At 41.8% G+C, this 18,912-nt stretch overlaps 2 protein-coding genes across 4 annotated transcripts in view; one reads left to right on the plus strand and one right to left on the minus strand.

Moving 5' to 3' along the window:
* Nucleotides 1-10,687, minus strand: part of AK8 (adenylate kinase 8) — a 61,315-nt gene extending 50,628 nt beyond the window's left edge. Inside the window, exons 1-4 of one of the 2 annotated variants that reach the window (XM_088525308.1) lie at nucleotides 10,527-10,687; nucleotides 8,189-8,273; nucleotides 4,032-4,081; nucleotides 3,253-3,366 (exon numbers count right to left, since the gene is read on the minus strand). In XM_088525308.1, the coding sequence (XP_088381434.1) occupies nucleotides 3,253-3,366; nucleotides 4,032-4,081; nucleotides 8,189-8,273; nucleotides 10,527-10,667 (390 nt within the window). In that variant the 5' untranslated portion in view covers nucleotides 10,668-10,687. The remainder of the gene's footprint in view (nucleotides 1-3,252; nucleotides 3,367-4,031; nucleotides 4,082-8,188; nucleotides 8,274-10,526) is intronic. The other variant, XM_088525309.1, reaches the window with a different exon arrangement.
* Nucleotides 10,517-14,666, plus strand: SPACA9 (sperm acrosome associated 9). 2 transcript variants are annotated; one of them, XM_088525310.1, is made up of 4 exons: nucleotides 10,517-10,559; nucleotides 11,253-11,408; nucleotides 13,123-13,325; nucleotides 13,917-14,666. In XM_088525310.1, the coding sequence occupies exons 2-4, from the start codon at nucleotides 11,265-11,267 to the stop codon at nucleotides 14,299-14,301; spliced, it is 732 nt and encodes a 243-aa protein (XP_088381436.1). In that variant the 5' UTR covers nucleotides 10,517-10,559; nucleotides 11,253-11,264; the 3' UTR covers nucleotides 14,302-14,666. The 2 variants fall into 2 exon arrangements, with proteins under 2 accessions (XP_088381436.1, XP_010225694.2); XM_010227392.2 differs by lacking the exon at nucleotides 10,517-10,559 and having other exon boundaries at nucleotides 11,161-11,408.
* Nucleotides 14,667-18,912: the final 4,246 nt, after the last annotated feature.

Raw genomic sequence — 18,912 nt, forward strand, 5'->3', positions numbered from 1 at the left:
TACCTCCCAGTAATTTGTAGTAATGGACAATGAGACAGGCACTGATAACAGCAGAGCTTATCAAAAGCCCTCTGAGCTTGACCTAATACTTGGGTTTAGTTAATGGAAAAAAATGCTTTTTGAAACAGCAAACTTTCTAAAAGCTGTGGCATTTTCTTATATTCAGACACATGTATATTTTGCTTTAGGCTATACGCACTGTTCTAATCCCTATTCCCATGCTGACGGAAAAAACATACTCATTCATGATTTTAAATGTTCCACATTATCCCAGAGATACCATATTTCATCTTATGTGCCTGCTCTCCTCAAAGTGATGTTTTTAGTAACCCTTTCACAAAACTGCTACACTTTTTGCTTAGACTGAGAGGGGGAAGGACTTTCCGCAGATGCTCCTACTGCGAGTTTCAGACATGTTTGCTCTGGCCCAAATCATCCAAGTTGGTTTGCTTTATAGCTTGGCCCCTTGGAGAGAAAGGCAGTCAAGCTTCCAGAAATTTGGTTAGTAGTTTGAAAAATCATGAATGTTTAAGTTTAGCTTGTCTAGATAAATACACACCAAAACACTGCCCTTTTCATGTATGCACAAGGCTGGAACAGTTCCTATATTTTCCTTTTATGGTGACTTGTTCTGGAACAGACAGGATGCTGAACACGCATAGATGGGGATGCCTTGGGTTTTCCTCTCTTCTGTTACATGTCTCCTCAAAAGCACAGGGATATGATGCAACTGTACAGTAGTTTTAAGTCAATAAGCAAGATGCAATCACCTTAACTGCAATTTCATATCGCTTTAGGAGTATACCCATCCTGCAAACCCACGATTACCATGGTTCTTTCAACTTCTTATTTTATCCAGCTAGCAGGAAAAGTGAAACATGCAATAGCTCATCATTATACTTCTCTACAGGAAAAAAACTTGGAGGTATTTTCTATTAGCATTATAATAACTAGAGATGAGGGAATAATTTGCAATGATTTATCCAAAAATGTAGCCTCTTTTTCTGCTCATGGAATATTTATTGGTAGCTCACGATGCCTCAAATTTACTGAATATTCAAAAAAAAAAGACTTTTTGGAAGTATTTTTACATGTGGAATGATCACACTTTGCTTTGAACATTTGATATTTAAAATTCACTACTTGAACTGTGCTCATTAGTAAGTGGCCAGGTGTGTGATAGCGAATGATTACATATCCAAATTTAAAAAGTGAGCTTTGGAGAATAATCAGGTACTTTAAATAACCCTTTCATGAATTCCTGTCCTAGTAAAACTAAAATGCTATAGCGTTCACTGGAAGTGAACCCAAAAGAGATGAAAGCACAAAAAGCAACTATGTGAGCAAATATTAGTGGACCTTTTTCCAGTGTTTGCCCAGATCTAGTAACACTGCCCTACTGACCTAGAAAATGAACAAACTTTGGCCCTGGGGTTAATTTAGTCAGAGTAACCTTATACTCATGAAATGGGCCTCTAACTATATTAAATTCTGTTACATGACCTTCACGACCAGACTTTCACAAACACAGACTTAGTTCAGGGTTTTTCTCTTTCCATTTATTAAATTGCTTTGGCTAGGCCCACAACTTTCTAATGCCATGGTTGTATCAAAGATTGCAAAAACAGCTGTTGTTCTCTTCCTGAACAGATATTTAAATCCTACTAGGATTTAGGATCCTATTGGGATTCAAATCCTAATGGATGCTATGTGCATTAGAGGAGTCACATTTACCACTCACTTCGGCCGAGCCAGGGGTCACTTAAAAAAAAGAGGTTTAGCCAACAACAGAAATCACTAAAGGAAAACATAGCTCATTAAGATTATATTTTGGCTGCATTTTAATTTACAGTAGAGCTTCCACTGGCGTAGAGGAAGGCAGGAGTTCCCTCCTAGTTTTAAGGAGTTACATATGAAGACTCACATTCATGTAAAAGAATAAAAGAAAGTGAGTTAATGAAGACTCCTAGCACCTAACACCTCAGAAACAAAGGTGCGCTGCACAGTCCTTAAACACCACCAGACTCTCCTCTTCAGGCACTCCTTACTACCTGATTAGCCTTGACATTTTTGACTTTCATCTTCCACACCACTCGTCTTTTTAAATCAAATAAGCCCAAAAGGACACCCTTGAAAGTGTGTCCGCATAGTCTGAAATATGTTAATAATTAGCGTAATTAAACCAAAGGGAATTTTTGTTTTAAATTCTCCTACCCTAGGTTGAAATTTATGAATCTAGTAAAACAATCTTTAATAATTAGAACAAAGATTTCAAAGCACATATTCTCAGTAAAGAAACATTTCATATTATGCCAGTCAAAAGCAAACCTTTCTGGTAGTAAGTTCAGTGAGCTCAATGAACTCTCTTCTCTCAGATCTTTAATAAATTATTTGAGGTTTCACCAATCTTCACTCTTTAATTCAATGTAATAAACACTATTCTATTTTCAGCCTAGTTTTCTATTGAAACTAAATGTATGCAATCGTATTATTTGCTCTTTCAGCAACTTCGTAACCTGTTGGCCGACTTCAACCAATTTTTCAACCAAAAAGTCTCACAGATGCAAAGCTCCTCCAACATTATGAAAATAGGGGACCAGGGAAAGGGAAGAAATTCATACTAGTAGTTTTGCCAGAAAGAGTCACCGAAGACTAGGCTGCCTCTATCACATTATCCTTGGAACTCCTTGACTTTTGGAGAAGGGAATCAGCTAAAAGGGCAGGCATCAGGACAGAGGTGCTCCCATATACTCGGGATATGCCTTCAACAAGTTAGTGCACCAAGTTATTTATATCATACTACAGAAAAATCAAACATTCACTATTAAGTACTTCTATTGCCTTAAAAAAAAAAATGTTTGTGTATGTATTTTCCAGAGCATTTTGTACTGAAGCAGACATCTGAAATTAATGCTTATTTTACTGAGATTATCAAACATGCTGAAATAGAATAAACTTTGTTTAATGGAATAATGACACATTTTTTAAATTATATCATGTGTATCTGGACTTCTCTTAAATCTGTCACTCCAGTCTAAGATTAAAGTTTCCAAGACCTTCAAAACCCTTTGTCTTCCACATTTGCTCCTGAAAAACTCTGCACGTATACATGTATTAACAAATGTACAAACCACCAGATACAAGAATATTTATTCTGATCTGCTAAACTCCTAACGGTGGAAATCATGGGAGTGCCACATAATTCCTCTTCTGTGGCATGCAGAACTACTATTATTACTCCCTCTTACATACCTGCTTTCTTTTTTTATATGCCTTTGCTTCTTTTGTCAGTGGTAATGCTTCCTTGAATAACAAAGTCTCCTGAGACACACGTATGGCATCCAAGTGTTTACAAAGCCTCATTGCCTAAGGGAAGAAGAAGAAAAAATACAAGTTGAAATATTTGGAAAGAAAATGAAACATTTTCAGAATGCTACAGAAAGTCAGAGAGCATTTTACTAGCCTCCAATTTGTGTGTGTGTGACTTCAAGCGGCTTCTTTTAAAGGTATTCAAGAATGTACAACTTTGAAGAAGGCCTTTTTATCTACTAGACTATAACATGGATTTTAAAGAAGAAATCATTCTTCCTAGCACGTATCCACTACCATCGGCCACAAACTTTCTGTGGGTCAACTTGCAGAGGCACAAATGGAACTTTAACATTTTCAATCAAATGGTACCAGCAGATGTAGGCAAGAACTGGCCAGGCAAATGAACAAGTAACAATTTGGAAATACCACAAGAATGAACCCATTAGCCTCCCAGGCCAATTAGCCCTGCTAAAACACGGTATAAGCAAGCCCAAGAAGAGTTCTGTAGCAGAACACCTGTCCCACGAGCACTACCTAAGCAGGTTCTTGCAGAGCTCAGTATCCTTAGGAATGCTGCCTTCAACAAGTCTTGTGCTCTTATAGCACTTGGACAATCCCAAAAATCATTTTCTTAGGATAAGATTGCCAAAAGCACTGAGCTCAGTAGAAAACGAAATGTTAAGTGGTCAGTATTGCAACACTGAAGGTAGCATACTCACAACTGTAGTTTTCCCAGAAGCAGGTGGACCAAGTATACAAATTTTTGGAGCTATGGACAAAAAAAACATGAATGTGAGGATGTAGAAAAGCAGAAATCCCAACTGCTTTGGTGCTATTACACTGCATAATATAAATGTAATTACAATGAAACAATTATTTTGGCTGGAAGTCTGCTGAATGGACACTTCAGGATTGAGCTCCACTGGGGAAAAGGGTGAACAATAAGACAGCGTCAGCTGTGTCTTTCTTTAATCTCCATAGTTAATAAGATTAATACTCTAAACATGTTACTTAGGCATATATATCAATTTAAGCACATGGATAGTTTACTTGCTGAACAACAGTGTAAGATATGAACATGTCTTCATACAAGTTTGACTTTTATTCCAAAAACACTTACTTTGATTGGACATTTTCTGACCAAAAAAAAAAAAGTTTATACCTGTAGGATAAGACTACTTAAAAAGTGACCATTTTCATACAGTCATAGAACAGTTGAGACTGGAAGGGACCTCTGGAGCTCTTCTGTTCCTTCTGTCATTCCCCTGACTCAGTAGGGTAGTAAAATAATTCTTTGACAAATCTTTTGGTTTTTGTCACAGAAAGTACAATTTCACCTTATGGTTTTCATCTAAATATGCTGAGCCAGGGTTCAGAGAAGATTTGGATATTAAGCAATTAGACACTTTTCTCTCTACCCTTTTAATGGCTACCTTCGGTTTCTCTATTGAGCATTAAAATTCACTTTTTCCTCTGTGTATTATTCCTTGTGTCCCTCTGCTCTAAGGGGAGCATGCAAGAGCAAGGTGGGGAAAAGTAGCATGTTCTGCTGGCACCCAGGTGCCTCTGTCACTTCTGTGGACTTTAGTAGTTTCTATATAAAAGAAATAGAAGAGAAAAAGATATGTACAAGATCCCTGTTTTGAGGAATTCTTGCTCTAATGCTTACAGACAATGCTATGAGTGCTACAATCCTAAGCTGCACTGGGAAGGGAGTAGAGGCCTAACAAAACAAGGGAAGCGGTGACTTTGGGGATAGTTTGGGACCTTTTCCATGAACACACACTTTGGACTGCAATCCCTTGAGCTGTCATGTTATATTAACATCTTTGATGTTTTTCCCCTACACTCAGACCAGAACAGACCATATACAGAAAGGGCCAAGAGGTATTTACTGAGAGCAATGCAGGTCAACACAGATGAGGGATCTACTCACCCAAAAACCTCTTTAGCTCATGATAGCCAAGGGAGGTGGTACCTGATGGCAGCAGACAGGGAAGGATGTGAAATGTATTTTTATGAGGCCTTCCATGTGCTTAAGCTGTTATTGGGCAGGTGCAATTTTTAAACATGCATGAAACCCAAATTACAGATTCATCTTTACAAAGTTATTCGACTTGGAAGGTTTAAGAAAAACTCCCCCCTCATTGGTTCTTGCAAGTGCAACAGAACTAGTACACAATGTAGAAAAATACTTTAAAAGGATACATCAGCTGTTTTTTATCACCTAATTTCCTTCAAATGTAATGTGATTAAATCCTAGTTTTTTTTTTTTTTTTATTAATCTAACACCTTGAAACTCCAGCCCGGTACTTAGGAATTATTTATAAACAGCGTCATAAAAGAGTGCTCGGGTGCCAACACTAATCAACTTCTTCAAACCACTTCAAAGAAAATCAAAAAACCTTTCCATCCACAGATCCTTTTGAGGTTTAACTAGGAGCATGATTTAAAATTCACAAGAAAACCCTTAGGTATTGAAGCTTTAATACACAGCTTTCTTGGACAAACGTTTGATAAAAAACGAAACATACCATTATATACACCATATCATGCTTTAATATTGCCCAGGGCTACTGTAAATGCTCACTTTGTACTAAATCTGGTTTTCTCTCTGCTTAGTGGCTGGCAGCAGATGGGGCAGTGTAATTCACTGATTTACTCATTTGCACTCTTGTAAGACTCTTCTAAAGCATTTTCCCTAAACATATGACATAAGGGCACAACCAGGACACCACTGTATGTAATGTTTAACCTCTTCAACTCAGCAAATAATCACTATTAAATACTCGAGGTCTGTGCGAACGGGTAATTGAAGCTTGAGAAATCTGAAGAAAATAACCTTTTATTCAGTGTAAAATTATATTTCATTTCATGTTTAGTCTTGATGAAATGTTGCAGGGTTTACTCTTCCAAGCCGTTTTAAGATTTAACATCCAAAAGTGATTTTGGTAATAACAAAATTAATCCTGGAATAATGCAAAAGACCAGCTGGACTTAGAGCTCTCTAAGTCCAGAAGGGTCTATGATTAATATCAATGCAACAAAATTTACTTAAGTTATAAGGGAAATCCTTTGCCAAACAGGAAAAGTGCAAAGTGCACAATGAACATTCCTGCAGAACTTTGCTATATTTCTTCAGAGTATGATTGTAAAAGAAGAATTCACAAAAATGTCACTTGGATCCCGAGAGCTTATTTAGTAGCACAAACCAGGATAAAATACACAAAACTGACATTTTTGTACTAAAGAACTACCAGCGTTCAGGAGGTTGTTTTTTTCCGCCCCCCCCCCCCCCCCCACAAGCTTGCTTTTTTTTTTTTTTTTTTTTAAAAAAAAAGGAGAATCACATGAAAGAACAACAGCACAGAGGCTTGAGTACGAACACTTTACCACCTATTTGACCTAGGAGCTTTTTGAGACAGTTGTAAGCTATAATCATCATTATCCTGTTTATATTTTTAAGCATGTTTTAGGTTCTATTATTAATTTAAAACATTTTCTAACTTCACACCTGGGATAGATGCAATGCTTCTCTCTGCTTGAAATTTTCTCTGGGGCTAAAACTGTCTAGCAAGGCAAGATCATGAAAATTCATTGCTTTACTGATGGCTCTAATAAGGTTTTTTCTTCTAAATAGTCAACACCTTCTGTCATGATCAAAAAGTAAAATCGACTCTGCTACAGATTTCTGTTACATTATTTTCCATATAATTTATCTTTAAAACAACATTTAGACTTTAATTTTAATTGGACTTCCTTCCTTCTCTTACTAGGGTTTTCCAGACCAAAAAAGAGACAGCGTTTTCCGTTGACAAACAGTTGCTGTAGTTCTAGCGTTAGCCTCTAAGTGCTGAAGTCACAAAACAGAAACCTGCCTAATTCTGCTCAAATAACACTGTGGAGCTAAAGGACAAAGCTCAGCGTGATGGGAAGAAATTTTACCAGCCCTCTATCAAACTGCACAAAATTCTTCGGCGTGTTTTCCATGGGTTTATAAAACAGACTGATTACTCATGCTGCCCACAGCAAAACAGGCTGGACGCAATTTGCAGGATTTGATTTTTTTTTTTTTTTTTGGATATTTAGCAGCATTTCAGTCGATGATCATCTGATCACGACCACTAAGTATGAAGAGCTCACAGCACCTCTAGTGATAGTGATTTCATTGATGCTGCAGCAGAACTTCCATAATGGTTTACTATGGTTTTAAAGAAACATCAAAGCAACATGACACCAGCTATTCCTGACAGCTCATGCAGAACAAAAATTATAGTTCAGTTGTGCATATCCAAATATAATCTGCCTAAGGGTGAACAGTTTGTAAATCAAATAATTTGATTGAGTGTACATGCTTTTATTGTGCAGAATACTGACTTCCTATTCAATTTACCAGGTTTTGTTACACATACAGTGAGGCACGCTCACTGTTCCTCATCTGAGATGCCACTGAGCTGTGGAACTCATTAACAGCAGCTACTAACTAACTAATCAAAAAAACAGAAAAGCTGCCAGCCCAGGTAGAATGGGAAACCAAATTTACACCTGACAAAAGGAGTAATTAGCGAGCTTAAAGACAACAGGAAATATCAGATGGGGCACAGAATGCATTAATAATTGATACACTAGAACTCTTTGTTATTCCCTTAGAGGGTTTCATTGTTGTAACTGTTAAAGTGCATTTTTTATTAGATTATCCACTAAAAAAGAAATTAAAAAGCATCTTACCTATAACTATTCCAAAATGCTCTTTTTTTTTTTCCTCAAGACGTGGTCTGAAAGTTTTATCTATCATTTGCCAATTGAGCTGCAGCCTCACAACAGCTGTTTACAAATAACGAGTTGATCTACTTATGGTCTCTCAGTTTTCACTTACCATCATCATTGTTTTGCTTTAAATAGTTTATCATATACTGAATGGGCTCCTCTGGCTTATGAATTAATAAATCTTCAAGCATGCTCTGAAAATACATAGGATTGAATCAGAAGAGAACTCAGTATAGCTACATAATCACAATACATTCATTTTTACAGCAATATTAAAATGAGGTTGTAAAAGAGCTTATACAGGCTAATTCATTTTCTTATGTCCCTTTGCCTAAGTGAAATAGAGAATACAGAACCTATTTCAGAGGCTGAAACATTGACACAAAACATAGTGAAAAATTTGCCAGAATGAAAAAATAACCTACTGCTTTAGCTTATATAGGATATATACAATCCCCAGAAACATTTGGCTTAAGTGGTTTGGTGCATGTAACAGTTAAGTCAGCGTTAACACAAAAACTAAAGAAGATGCCTCAAGAACAGGGTCAAATTAGTGTCTCTTCAGACCAAGTTAAACCTCCTTCTCAGGCCTCGATGCTTCCAGAAGGGAAAAGATGTGTAAAAAACCACACAAATCCAAGCAGAAGCACCACATCTCACGTTCTCTTTTAACCTTGCTGGTTTTCTTCCTACCTAAGAATTAAGGAAAAAAATATATCAAGGTTTAAACTCTTTCCCTCATTTTGTACTTTTCAGCCCATTTGCACCGGGTCTTGCTTCAGCTCCCACCGGAATCACTGGGGATCTTTCCACTGATTTCAGCAATGATTTGACTGGTAGAGACAGAGAAAGGAGCAACGCTGGATAAAAAGAAATAACAAGGAATACCAACTCCATAGTTTTTCTTACAAAATATTTCAGCACAGCCAAGAATTCTGTAATTAAAATTAAACATATGACACTGATATTCTGACTTGGATTTTGACCTGAAAGGCAAATGTTGGAATAGGGCCCTTTTCTTCTAAAAATCACTTATAACACTTTTATATTTGGAAGTCTGTATATTTTGTAAAATGTTAGAGCATAACAGAAACAGACAGCTTGTCCTTTATTTTTCCTTTTCTGCTTTATCCACTTAATTATAAACCACTTTTGTTTATAAACTATTTCGCATGCAAGTTCTGATGCATCAAGGTCCAGAGAGCAAACAGCATAAAATATTAAATTGACATTGTTACTGGAAGTTCGTTTTAAAAAAGCACTTTCCAGTAGCATTTAAACAACAACAACAAAAAAATCTGCATCTGGCACTATAATTATCAGCAGCTTTAAAAATAACAAGCCTAGAAAATTTAATCTTATGATTTAGAATTGCTCAGGCTGACACTGATTGACAGTTTTATTCCTTCCCGCCCAAGACCTACCGGCATTTATACATACGCTTAGTTTTATTATCTCCTGCTAATCTAAATTTATTTTTTACACAACAGTTCTGTTACTGTCTAGGGAAGAATCACGTTTTGGGCAAATGTCTACGTTTAGGACAGTAATTTCAAGCTTTGTTTGTACACCTAGACTGCTATAGAGGGGAACATAACACTCTTCCCAAATCCCATATGCATTTAATCTCATGTGAGGTCCTGCAACTGTCTCCAAAGCTTCTTAGAATAAATAAATATATATACACACACACACACATATATATATATATTTAGAACCTTAATAAGAGTAACACTAAGCTACATTGAATTTGCAAGGAAATAAGGTAAGAAAAGGAAGAGAAAGATGAGGAGAAAAAGGAAAGAAAATGAAGTTTTCTTGCTTCCCAGAGAGATTTGAAGCAGCACAAAGACCTCATAACTCCCTTAAATTAGAGATTTAGGAAGTGCTAATGCTTACAAATATGGAGAGCAACCAGCTTTGCTATCAGGACAGCACTGGAATATTTAGTCTCTTGACCAAGCGTCCCATGCTTGGCAAAGGGACTTCTGTTAAGCCTTGAAGAATAGAGCAGACGGTTGCTACCGCAGGAAAATGGTCTTTATGTGCTGAAATCACACGGTGTTAGAAGTATGTTGCTGTTTTATTTATTTTGGACGCACAGAAAAGCCGGAGCACCCAGGGGAAGGCTCGGAGCAGCCAGCGGACACGTGCTACCTCACAGGTCTTGGCCTCAGGAAAGGAGGGCGATTTCTTACAGCTCTTTTTAAAAATTTCTTTTCTTTTTAATGATTTATAACTTTTTGTTACTACCTCCTCCTCCTCCCTGTGCTCCGAGCAGCCTTTCCACGCGGGCTGAGCTCCTGCCCGGCTCAAGCCGCCGCTCTCCCTCTCGGAAGCGGCACCGCGACCTTCTCGCGCAGCGGGACTCGCCGCTCCCTTTCCTGCTCGCTTTCCTCTCAGGACACCCGCCCCGCGCGCCTTCCCCCGCCGGCCTCCGCCGTCACCTGCAGGAGCGGGAAGAGCCCGCGCTGCTCCGCGTAGGCGCCCAGCGGCGGCCACAGCGGCAGCGACCAGGCGGGGGGCTCCATGGCCGCCCCTAGCAACGCAGCCCTCGGCCGCGCTGCGTTGCTAGGGACTTGCGTCATCGGGCAGCGACGAGGCGCCGCCGCCGTTACCAGGGAGACGGCGGCGGGCCCGCCGGGAGGGCGCGCGGGGCTCCGGTGAGGGCCCCCCGGGCGCCTCCGCCACCCTCCGGGGAGCCGCAACGGGCCCGGCGGCCGCGAGGCCTCTGCGCGGGGCCGCTGCCGCCCGCCCCCACTCGGGGCAGAGCCGAGGAGGGCGCGGGAGCCCCGGCGCCTCCGCGGGAAGGGGCAGAGGCCCAAGGGCTGCCCCCAGCCCGGCTGTAACGGGAGAGGCTTCACAGCGCGCGGGGCAGAGCTCGGCTCCCGGGGGCGTCTCCCCACACCACGCTCGATGCGTGATGGTCACAGCAGCCCCACGCGGGTTGGTGGCATCCGAGTGCCAGGGTCCCCCTGGGCTCTCCACCTCCTCTGCAGCATCGTTACTAGGGCCTTGGTCCAAGTCTGGAGAGCTTTGACACAATAAATCTCCTCACTTTCTTAATTCCCCCCTCCCACCCAGCTTTCAACTAGACCCGCATAATTCCAGGCAAAGGGCAGAGTTACATAATGCAGAATTCCGCCATTCTCTCCTCCTCTCCCCCCATCCAGGAAGGGGGAAACATGAATGAGATAAAGGAGACCCTACGGAACATAAAGCAGAACTACAGGCTCTTCCAGCAGCAGCAGTTCACGTTCATCACCGCACTGCAGCGCACCCGGGAGAACGCGCACGACCTGATCAGACCCGTGGCCACCATCAGACAGGTACCCGGGACCCAGCAGATCCAGCACCAAGGGAGCTGCTCACGGGAGCAGGGAATAACTCACTGTTGTGCTGCGCTTGGATCCAGTTCAGTGCTGAGCAAGTGCTTTCACGAGGGGAAGACGCACAAACCCCTCCAGTAGCAGTGCGGGTAACTGCAAAACAGTGGCAAAAGATTAAGCAGGGGAAAGAAACACCTACATTAAACTTCCCCATTTACAAAGAAGAAATTATAGCGCAGCATCACTTCCTCATCGAGTTAAATGCTGCCATTTTGCTGCCTCTGCGTAGCTGGAAATACAGGGTACAAAAAAGCAACAAAGCAGCCCTCCTTCCCCAGCCACACATGGAATCCATAATCCTTAACTTGTAACTAGCTTGGCTGCCTCTTCCCCTGGTAGTGGGGCCGTTCGCTCTTTCTATAGCGCTTATTAAAAATAATGGCTGTGTTACTGAGATAGGATGATGGATTGAGGGCTGAAAGTCTCAAGTGGACTAGGACTTTTCTGGGTTGTAAGTGAATTGTCTTGGAATTTTTATAACATAGAATGTTTTAAGTAGTGTGAAGAACTTTGATTTTTCTTCGATCTCTTTCAGTGTTCTAATATAATATATATATATAAATTGTGGATGTGGGAAAGCAGAACCCAGGCACAGCATCCAGTGCAAGCCGAGACCAGAGGGAAAGCCACGTTGTCCTTAGCCTCAGGACACAGAAGGGAGCTGGAGGGCTGGTGAAGACTGACTCCTGCGTGGAGAAGCACATGAGTAAAAGAAGCAATAGAGAGAGAAATACCTGTGCTCTCAGTCTAAAGCCATTGTAATGCCAGCTGCTCAAATGCAGCCACTCCTTTAGAATTTAAACAGAAAATATTCTAATAAATGCATATTTATATAAATATAAATATAATACAAATATATAATACCTAGATGGAGAAAAAAGGCTGCTTTGTCCCTTAAAAGCTGTCTGCAAGAGTCATTTTAGTTTTGAATGATGAAACTTCTTAGAGAAGCAGCAGAAATAACAGCGCTGAGCAGTCCTTGCAAACAGTTGATCACATAACATGCCAAGATACTTCAGCTGTGGGCCCAGGGCCTTGGTTCCTCACGCTGATGATGCAGCTGCATTAAGTCTCTGCTGGTTGATACAGACAAGAAGTAGTCCTGTAGCCCCATTAATGAACACCCAGGCTAAAAATGCTCTTCTCTTTAGGACTGTGTCTGCCCATAGCAGCAATAAAAAAAAAAAAAAAATTCCTGCCACTCACAGGGACATATATTGAGAGAATAGTGTGGAATGAGGAAGCTGCAGTGGAAGTGGACCCTGGAGAGCCATTTAACTTTTCTTACAAATCTGCAGAGAGTTTGCCCAAGTACAGACTGTGGCTCTATTTGTGTGTACAAATGGAATTGATTTTGGAACAGTGAGTTCATGCTTATCTTGAAATCTTAGAAAAAGTACTGAGGTGTAAGAATCCAGCTATGGTCAAGGACAGCCCTTCTCTTTTGTATTCTGATGACTTGTGTCTGAAGTACCTGTAAATTTCTTTGGAGAAGTTACTTCATCTCTGGCAAAATGAAGAAAATTGGCATAGTGACAAAAAGCTGCTTTTCCCATTAACAGAAACTACACTTTGAGAACCACTCCTCTAGCACCAGCTTTTCTCAGTGCAACTGAGCCTGCATGACCCTCTTTCCCCGTATTGCGCTGTACAGGTACAATCCTACATGGACCATCACTGTAACAATTCCACTGACCAGCGTATCCTCAGCATGTTCCTGAACATCTGCAACGAGCTCAGCAAGCTCTGCCAGAGCCTGGAGACCCTGCATCCCGGGAACAGTGTAACCAATGACATCCTGGAAAGGTGCAAGCTGCTCCTGAGCCCCAGCAACGACTTCAGTGCCATCCGAGCCAAGTAGGTCTCTCCATCAGCTCAGTTTCTGTGAGATAATTGACAACACAGGGGGGCTGTCACAAGAATGTAGATATATGTACTTGTTTCCTCCATCGGTTTTCGTCACACTACCTTTCTAGTTTTACTGAGAGGAGATGGTTCTGCTCTGTTTATTACTTCCACTCCTGTTTGAATAGGGACAGGAAAAACAGCACCAAATTCCTTTCACAAAAGGGTTTTTCTGTTGGTTGGTTTGTATGCCTGGAGGGCACTACCCTGAGTGACCCTGAAGTCACATTCAATGGAAAGGTTGTTTACCTCCATTTCCCCCATGCCTGCTCTGAATACAATTCGCCTGTGGGGCAAGGGACTGTACATGCTCTTGAACCCCTCCTGATTTAGCCCAGCAGCCAGGATGTCCTGTGTTTGGCAGGACTCCTTTCATGAGATGTCCTATTCTGTCAGGGCCTTTTATTTTGAGTGGGACAACACAGGCAGGAAAAGGCTGGTCCTGCATTTCTGCCCTTCCCAGGGGTCTCAGCCCGGCTCTGGGGGGCTCGCCGGGTTGATTGCTAGAACTACTCTGCTAAAGGTTTCCTTTCCTATCCACAGATACCCCCATGATGTTGTCAACCACCTGAGCTGCGACGAAGCTAAGAATCATTACGGAGGGGTGGTGAGCCTCATCCCCATCGTCCTGGACTGCATGAAGGAGTGGGTCGCCCACACCGAGAAGCTGCCGCGGCACATGCTGTATAATGTGAGTGCTGGAAGTGCTGCCTCTGCAAAAACAGCCCCGCAGGATGCGCCCGCCAGGGCAGCCATTTCCCCCAAAGCACCTTCTGTCCACCCTGCAGCTCAGACCTCCGTTAGTAACAAAGATGATGTACAAGTTCAGGGAAGTAAACGTGTCAGAAAGAAGGGCCTGATTGACACAGAAAGTTACAGTGGGAAACTTAAGAGTCCTTGGAAGCCACCTGGTAGACATGCTTTTTAAAGAATCAAGGTTCATGCATCTCTGGTAGAGTGATCTTCCCTATCTAAATCCAAACTGTGAAGAGATAACCTATCCTTTGGCAGATAAATTCTCCTTTCCCTTGCCCTTATTTCCAGTCTTGTCCTAAAAGTAATCTCAACAGAACTGGCTGCCTCTCACATACTCCCTTTGACAAGCCTTGTGTTTAGGGCAGGGAATAGTCAGGACTAATCAGACTAATCTCTCAGATAATAAATCTTGGACAAGTTCTCTGGAGTGGAATTTTACAGGCTTCCTCTCAGACTTTTCCGGGGAACACCCGCTTGCTTCCCAAGCTGGAGGTGAGAGCAGCCTGGATGTTTGAGGGGTGCGATGGCAGAGCAGCAAAGGCCTCCTGTGAGGATTCAGAAGCACATCTGAGATTTACACTAGGCATCCCCAAATTCCCTCACTGCAGCTGATCCCACTGAAAATGCCTGGTCATCTGGACCAAAGAGTCAAAGCAGGACAGAGCAGGACAAAAACAAGACAGAGCACTAAGGCTGTCTCCCTTGCATGCCCCTGGCTGCAGGAAGGTCCGTGTACTTTAACCACACTCACTGGGCTCTGCTGGGCGCTTCCTGCAGGGTCTCCCACCAACAGCATCCTCCCTTACACCTCTTTGGCTCCTTTGCTGCCAAGCAGAGCTACAGTGATGTAAAGGACAAGCTCAGTGTTGCACTTGGTTGGGCTCATTGACAGTATCTGAACTTCAATAAAACACCCGGCTCGCAGGGCGCTGCGAGGCCACGGGTGGGAAGACATTTCCATCAGACACGACTCAGGGTGTTCTAGTGAGAGCAGATGGATCACAAAAGCTGGGGGCATTTTCATTTGGTTTCCCCTTCAAACTGCGTAATAAAATGCCCATCCTTTCCCTTTCTCAACACAAATATACAGCTTGCCTAGCCTTCAAGGATGTTATGAGGCTTAGTTCATTAAAACTGCGAGGCATTTGAAATAGTCTCATGCTGGTTTTATAACACTAATGCACAATTCTAGCGAGAACTTATAACAGTGTCTCTGAAAATGGCTTTCTCCCCAGCTGCATGGGGAGGTTCAGCAGAGCCACAGGCACTCCCCCATCCCCAGAAGCTGATAGGCATCTTCTGTGGTGCTTTTTATTGAAGCACCCTTAACTACAGAGTTAACATCTCAATAGTGCAGGGTCTTCCCTGTATCTGATTGCTCTTTTCCCCTCCCACAGGCAAGTTAGCTCCTGTTCTTTGCCTCCTGCTGGAAGACACTCCTGAATAAACCATTTCCCCATGCAAACCTGACTCAGTTTGCTAAAATTGTGAAAATGTTTTTGCCTTAAGATGACCAGACCTTGGCAACAAACAGCCAAAGAGAAGGGAGAATTAATACAGAAGAGGGAGCGTAGGAAAGGGTGACAGTTGGAACAAGTATTTTCAAGATTTTTAGTTCTCTCATAACCCCTTTTCCACTTTCTCTCCCCCATCCACACGTGCTGATACCTAATACTCTGCTCTGGAAACAGGACTACTTTTTAGGAGACACGATCCCATTAACTGATACTTGGTGACCTCACAACGATCACGAGTCTGTCTGGGGTCACTCTTAGGCACTAACAGGCCACAGCCAGCACAAGGTGGCCCTTATCTCAGACTTTGAGATCCATCTTGCAAAGGCAGCTTTAGGATGGAAAAAATAAAACTGCCTGCAGCTGCTGCACTCTTGGTTCATGTTGCAAAGACAAATGTGCAGCAGCAGTTGCTGTCTGGAAAGCTTTTTCAAGCAAGTGCACCCTGTGTAGACTAACAGAGAGCCAGTGTTCAGACAGAGGGACACTATTCTCAGGTCTTGCTTCCTAACCCTAACTATCACGTAGCTCAAGTTGGAATACACGGGCTCTCAGAACAAAATATTCTCCTGTTTGTGATTTGCTTTCTGCTTCCAGTGCGACACAGAATAAATTGTCAGAGAGCCCCCTCAGACCTCATCTGACCTTCCCAGCTCTGCAGAATTCAGGTGCTCATTAATACCTGACAGAGGTTGGCATGCAAGAAACACACTCTTGCCAAACTTGTATAGGAATTTCTAGCCTAGCCCTATACTTTCAGTCTAATGCAGTCAAAATGTTAAGGCACAAGCAGAAAAATGAGTGCATAAAACTTGCAATTTGAAGATTGGTAGTGACATGACCAGAATCTGCTGGAAGACTGCAAAGTTAAGTCTCGCAAAAACACCTAGACAAATTACTTAATTTCCATACAAGTTCTCCTCTTCCAGAGTGGATGGACACTTCAAAAGACAAAAAGATACAGCAGGAATTGTTTTTCTCTGCTACAAATCAAGGTGTTTGAAGAATTTACATAAACAGGATGTAAATGCCAAACATAGAACTGCAGTAAAGTTTTATGCTTACAGAGGTTAAAGTAAAACTGCTAGATACACACTCAGAAACCAGGCAGAGCGCCAAAGTGACTTACCCGGAGACATCAGGTGGCCCAGGAAATAAACACGTTTTGTTTCAAAGACTGGAATAGAAACACGGGCAGGTTGTGGGTGATCTCAGCAGAATCCTGACGCCTGCAGGCGATAAATGACTTCTGTGTTCCCCTGATTCAGGTTAAGGTCAAACCAGGCATTTGTCAACTTGAAACCAGGCTGAAGATTCTGCAAGTTAAACATTTTTTTTTCAGCATTTGAGACACTATAACCAGTAGGATAATGTTCATAACGTCAGAAGTTAAGATTAAGTCTCGGGTATTGCAATGGATACAAGGATCTACTTAAGATGAGAGGGGCAATTCAAAGGAGAGCAGAAACTCAGCATTTCCCCCAAAATATTTAAAGCTTTTGCAGCCCAAATTGGCAGCCTTGCTGGGGCCTCTAGTGGCCACGTTTGAGATGGGCTGTGGAGTGAATCGAAGCAGCAGCCAAAGGCCCCCAGCTACTGCCTCAAATCCTCAATCTGAAGGGAGAAATAAAGAGATAAAAATAATTGCAAAGTAAAGCTCATATATGCAGATAACATGAAATTTATCAGTCAAAATTATGTGGAGTAAAAATTTGTCTCAGAAGTAAAACCCGGATCTTACCCAAACTTTATCAGCAAATCCCTCGCTTGTAGGAGTGTATGAAAGAGGCAGTTCAGCTCGTCAATTTTCTGAACTATTTTGTAATCATGCTTTTAAAATCCAAGCCATTCCGGTAGCTAAGTAAATGCAAGTAATCAAGATTAATCAAAGATAATTAATTTTACTTTCCAAATTTAATGTGTTTCTTTTCCTAATGTCTGTCACTACACATCTACGTGCTGTGTTTATGAACTACTTAGCATTAGAGAGTAATGAAAGTCCTTTACTCTTCTCCTTTTGTACCTTTGTGGACTTACTCTGTGGGAAATTTATATATAATTATTTTTATACTGTTGAGCACAGCTTTTCAACACAAACCTACTGGCATATGCAAAATCTATTAAAAACATGAACGAGTGGAATTCACTTTCTGCTTTGTTTTCATTTGCACATTGTAAAACTCATCCCAACTTTCCAGATTACCTACCCCAACAAGCACATACACACACGGAGCCTTCCCCTTCCTGACGGCAGCCCCAGCTTTGCGAGCAACTCTTAGACATTTCCACGTATTAATTTGTCTAATCACTACGTAGTCTCTAGACCAAATGAGCATACAGAGCTCACACACAGATCTGCACTGCGGAATTGTTTGCAATTAGCTCATGGATTATAATGTCAGGTCGTCACTGAAGCTTTTCACAAACAGAAAAGCCAATGACTCCACACAGAAAAGCAAGTGTGGGACAAGGAACCCTGCGCAAGAAGGGGCAGAACCATCTACTCCCATTGCAGCACTCCTGGAAGATGCTCCAACACTGGATTTGCCTGTTTTGTCCCAGAGAGACCAGCTCGCAGGGAATTGAACAGAGAGTAGTGCAAAACAATACATTTTATTTGTTCACAGTTAAACACAAGCAACTGCCTTGACATTTTAGAACATTCTAATAAGGACAGCAAAAACCTCCTTTTGGTTTAAGTTCTCTTTAGCTTAGGATTGTACCATTTCCTCATATTTCATATTTATGGCATTTAATGTGGATTGTTTAACATGCTTACAAAGAGCGAGGCAGGGAACAGATTAACTTGACAAAGACAGCATTTTTAGATTTAACTAAAAGCGGTCAGTTAAAAAAATCTGTTTCCACTTCACTGATGGGACCCCTTCAGACAAACTGCAAGTTAACTACATACAGCAGATCCATGATTTTTAGATGTACAAACAAACAAAAAAAAAAGGCAAAATTTGTTCCTCCATAATCTTTGTGGTCCATGAACAAACCTAAAGTGGTTTCCGTTACTATCCCGGTGCTAAAATCCTTTTTAAAAGAAGAAAAAGGCCACCTCATCAACGAGCTTGCATCTCCCCGCCAGGGCAGGTTTGTAACCACCGACAGAAACGAGTGCTCCTCAAAAGCGGCGAAGCCCCCGCGCAGGCGGGATGCTCTGTGGGGCTCGGCAAAGCAGGAGGCTCCGAGGAGCTCCCGGGACACGAGGGCAGCGTCCAAACCGTTCACTTCCAGGGCTGGGACCTGTGGGGCACGGGGCA

Source organism: Tinamus guttatus, unplaced genomic scaffold (assembly GCF_059628265.1).
Source record: "Tinamus guttatus ecotype Peru unplaced genomic scaffold, ASM5962826v1 Tinamus_guttatus_pri_ptg000226l, whole genome shotgun sequence".
Lineage (NCBI taxonomy): Eukaryota > Metazoa > Chordata > Aves > Tinamiformes > Tinamidae > Tinamus > Tinamus guttatus.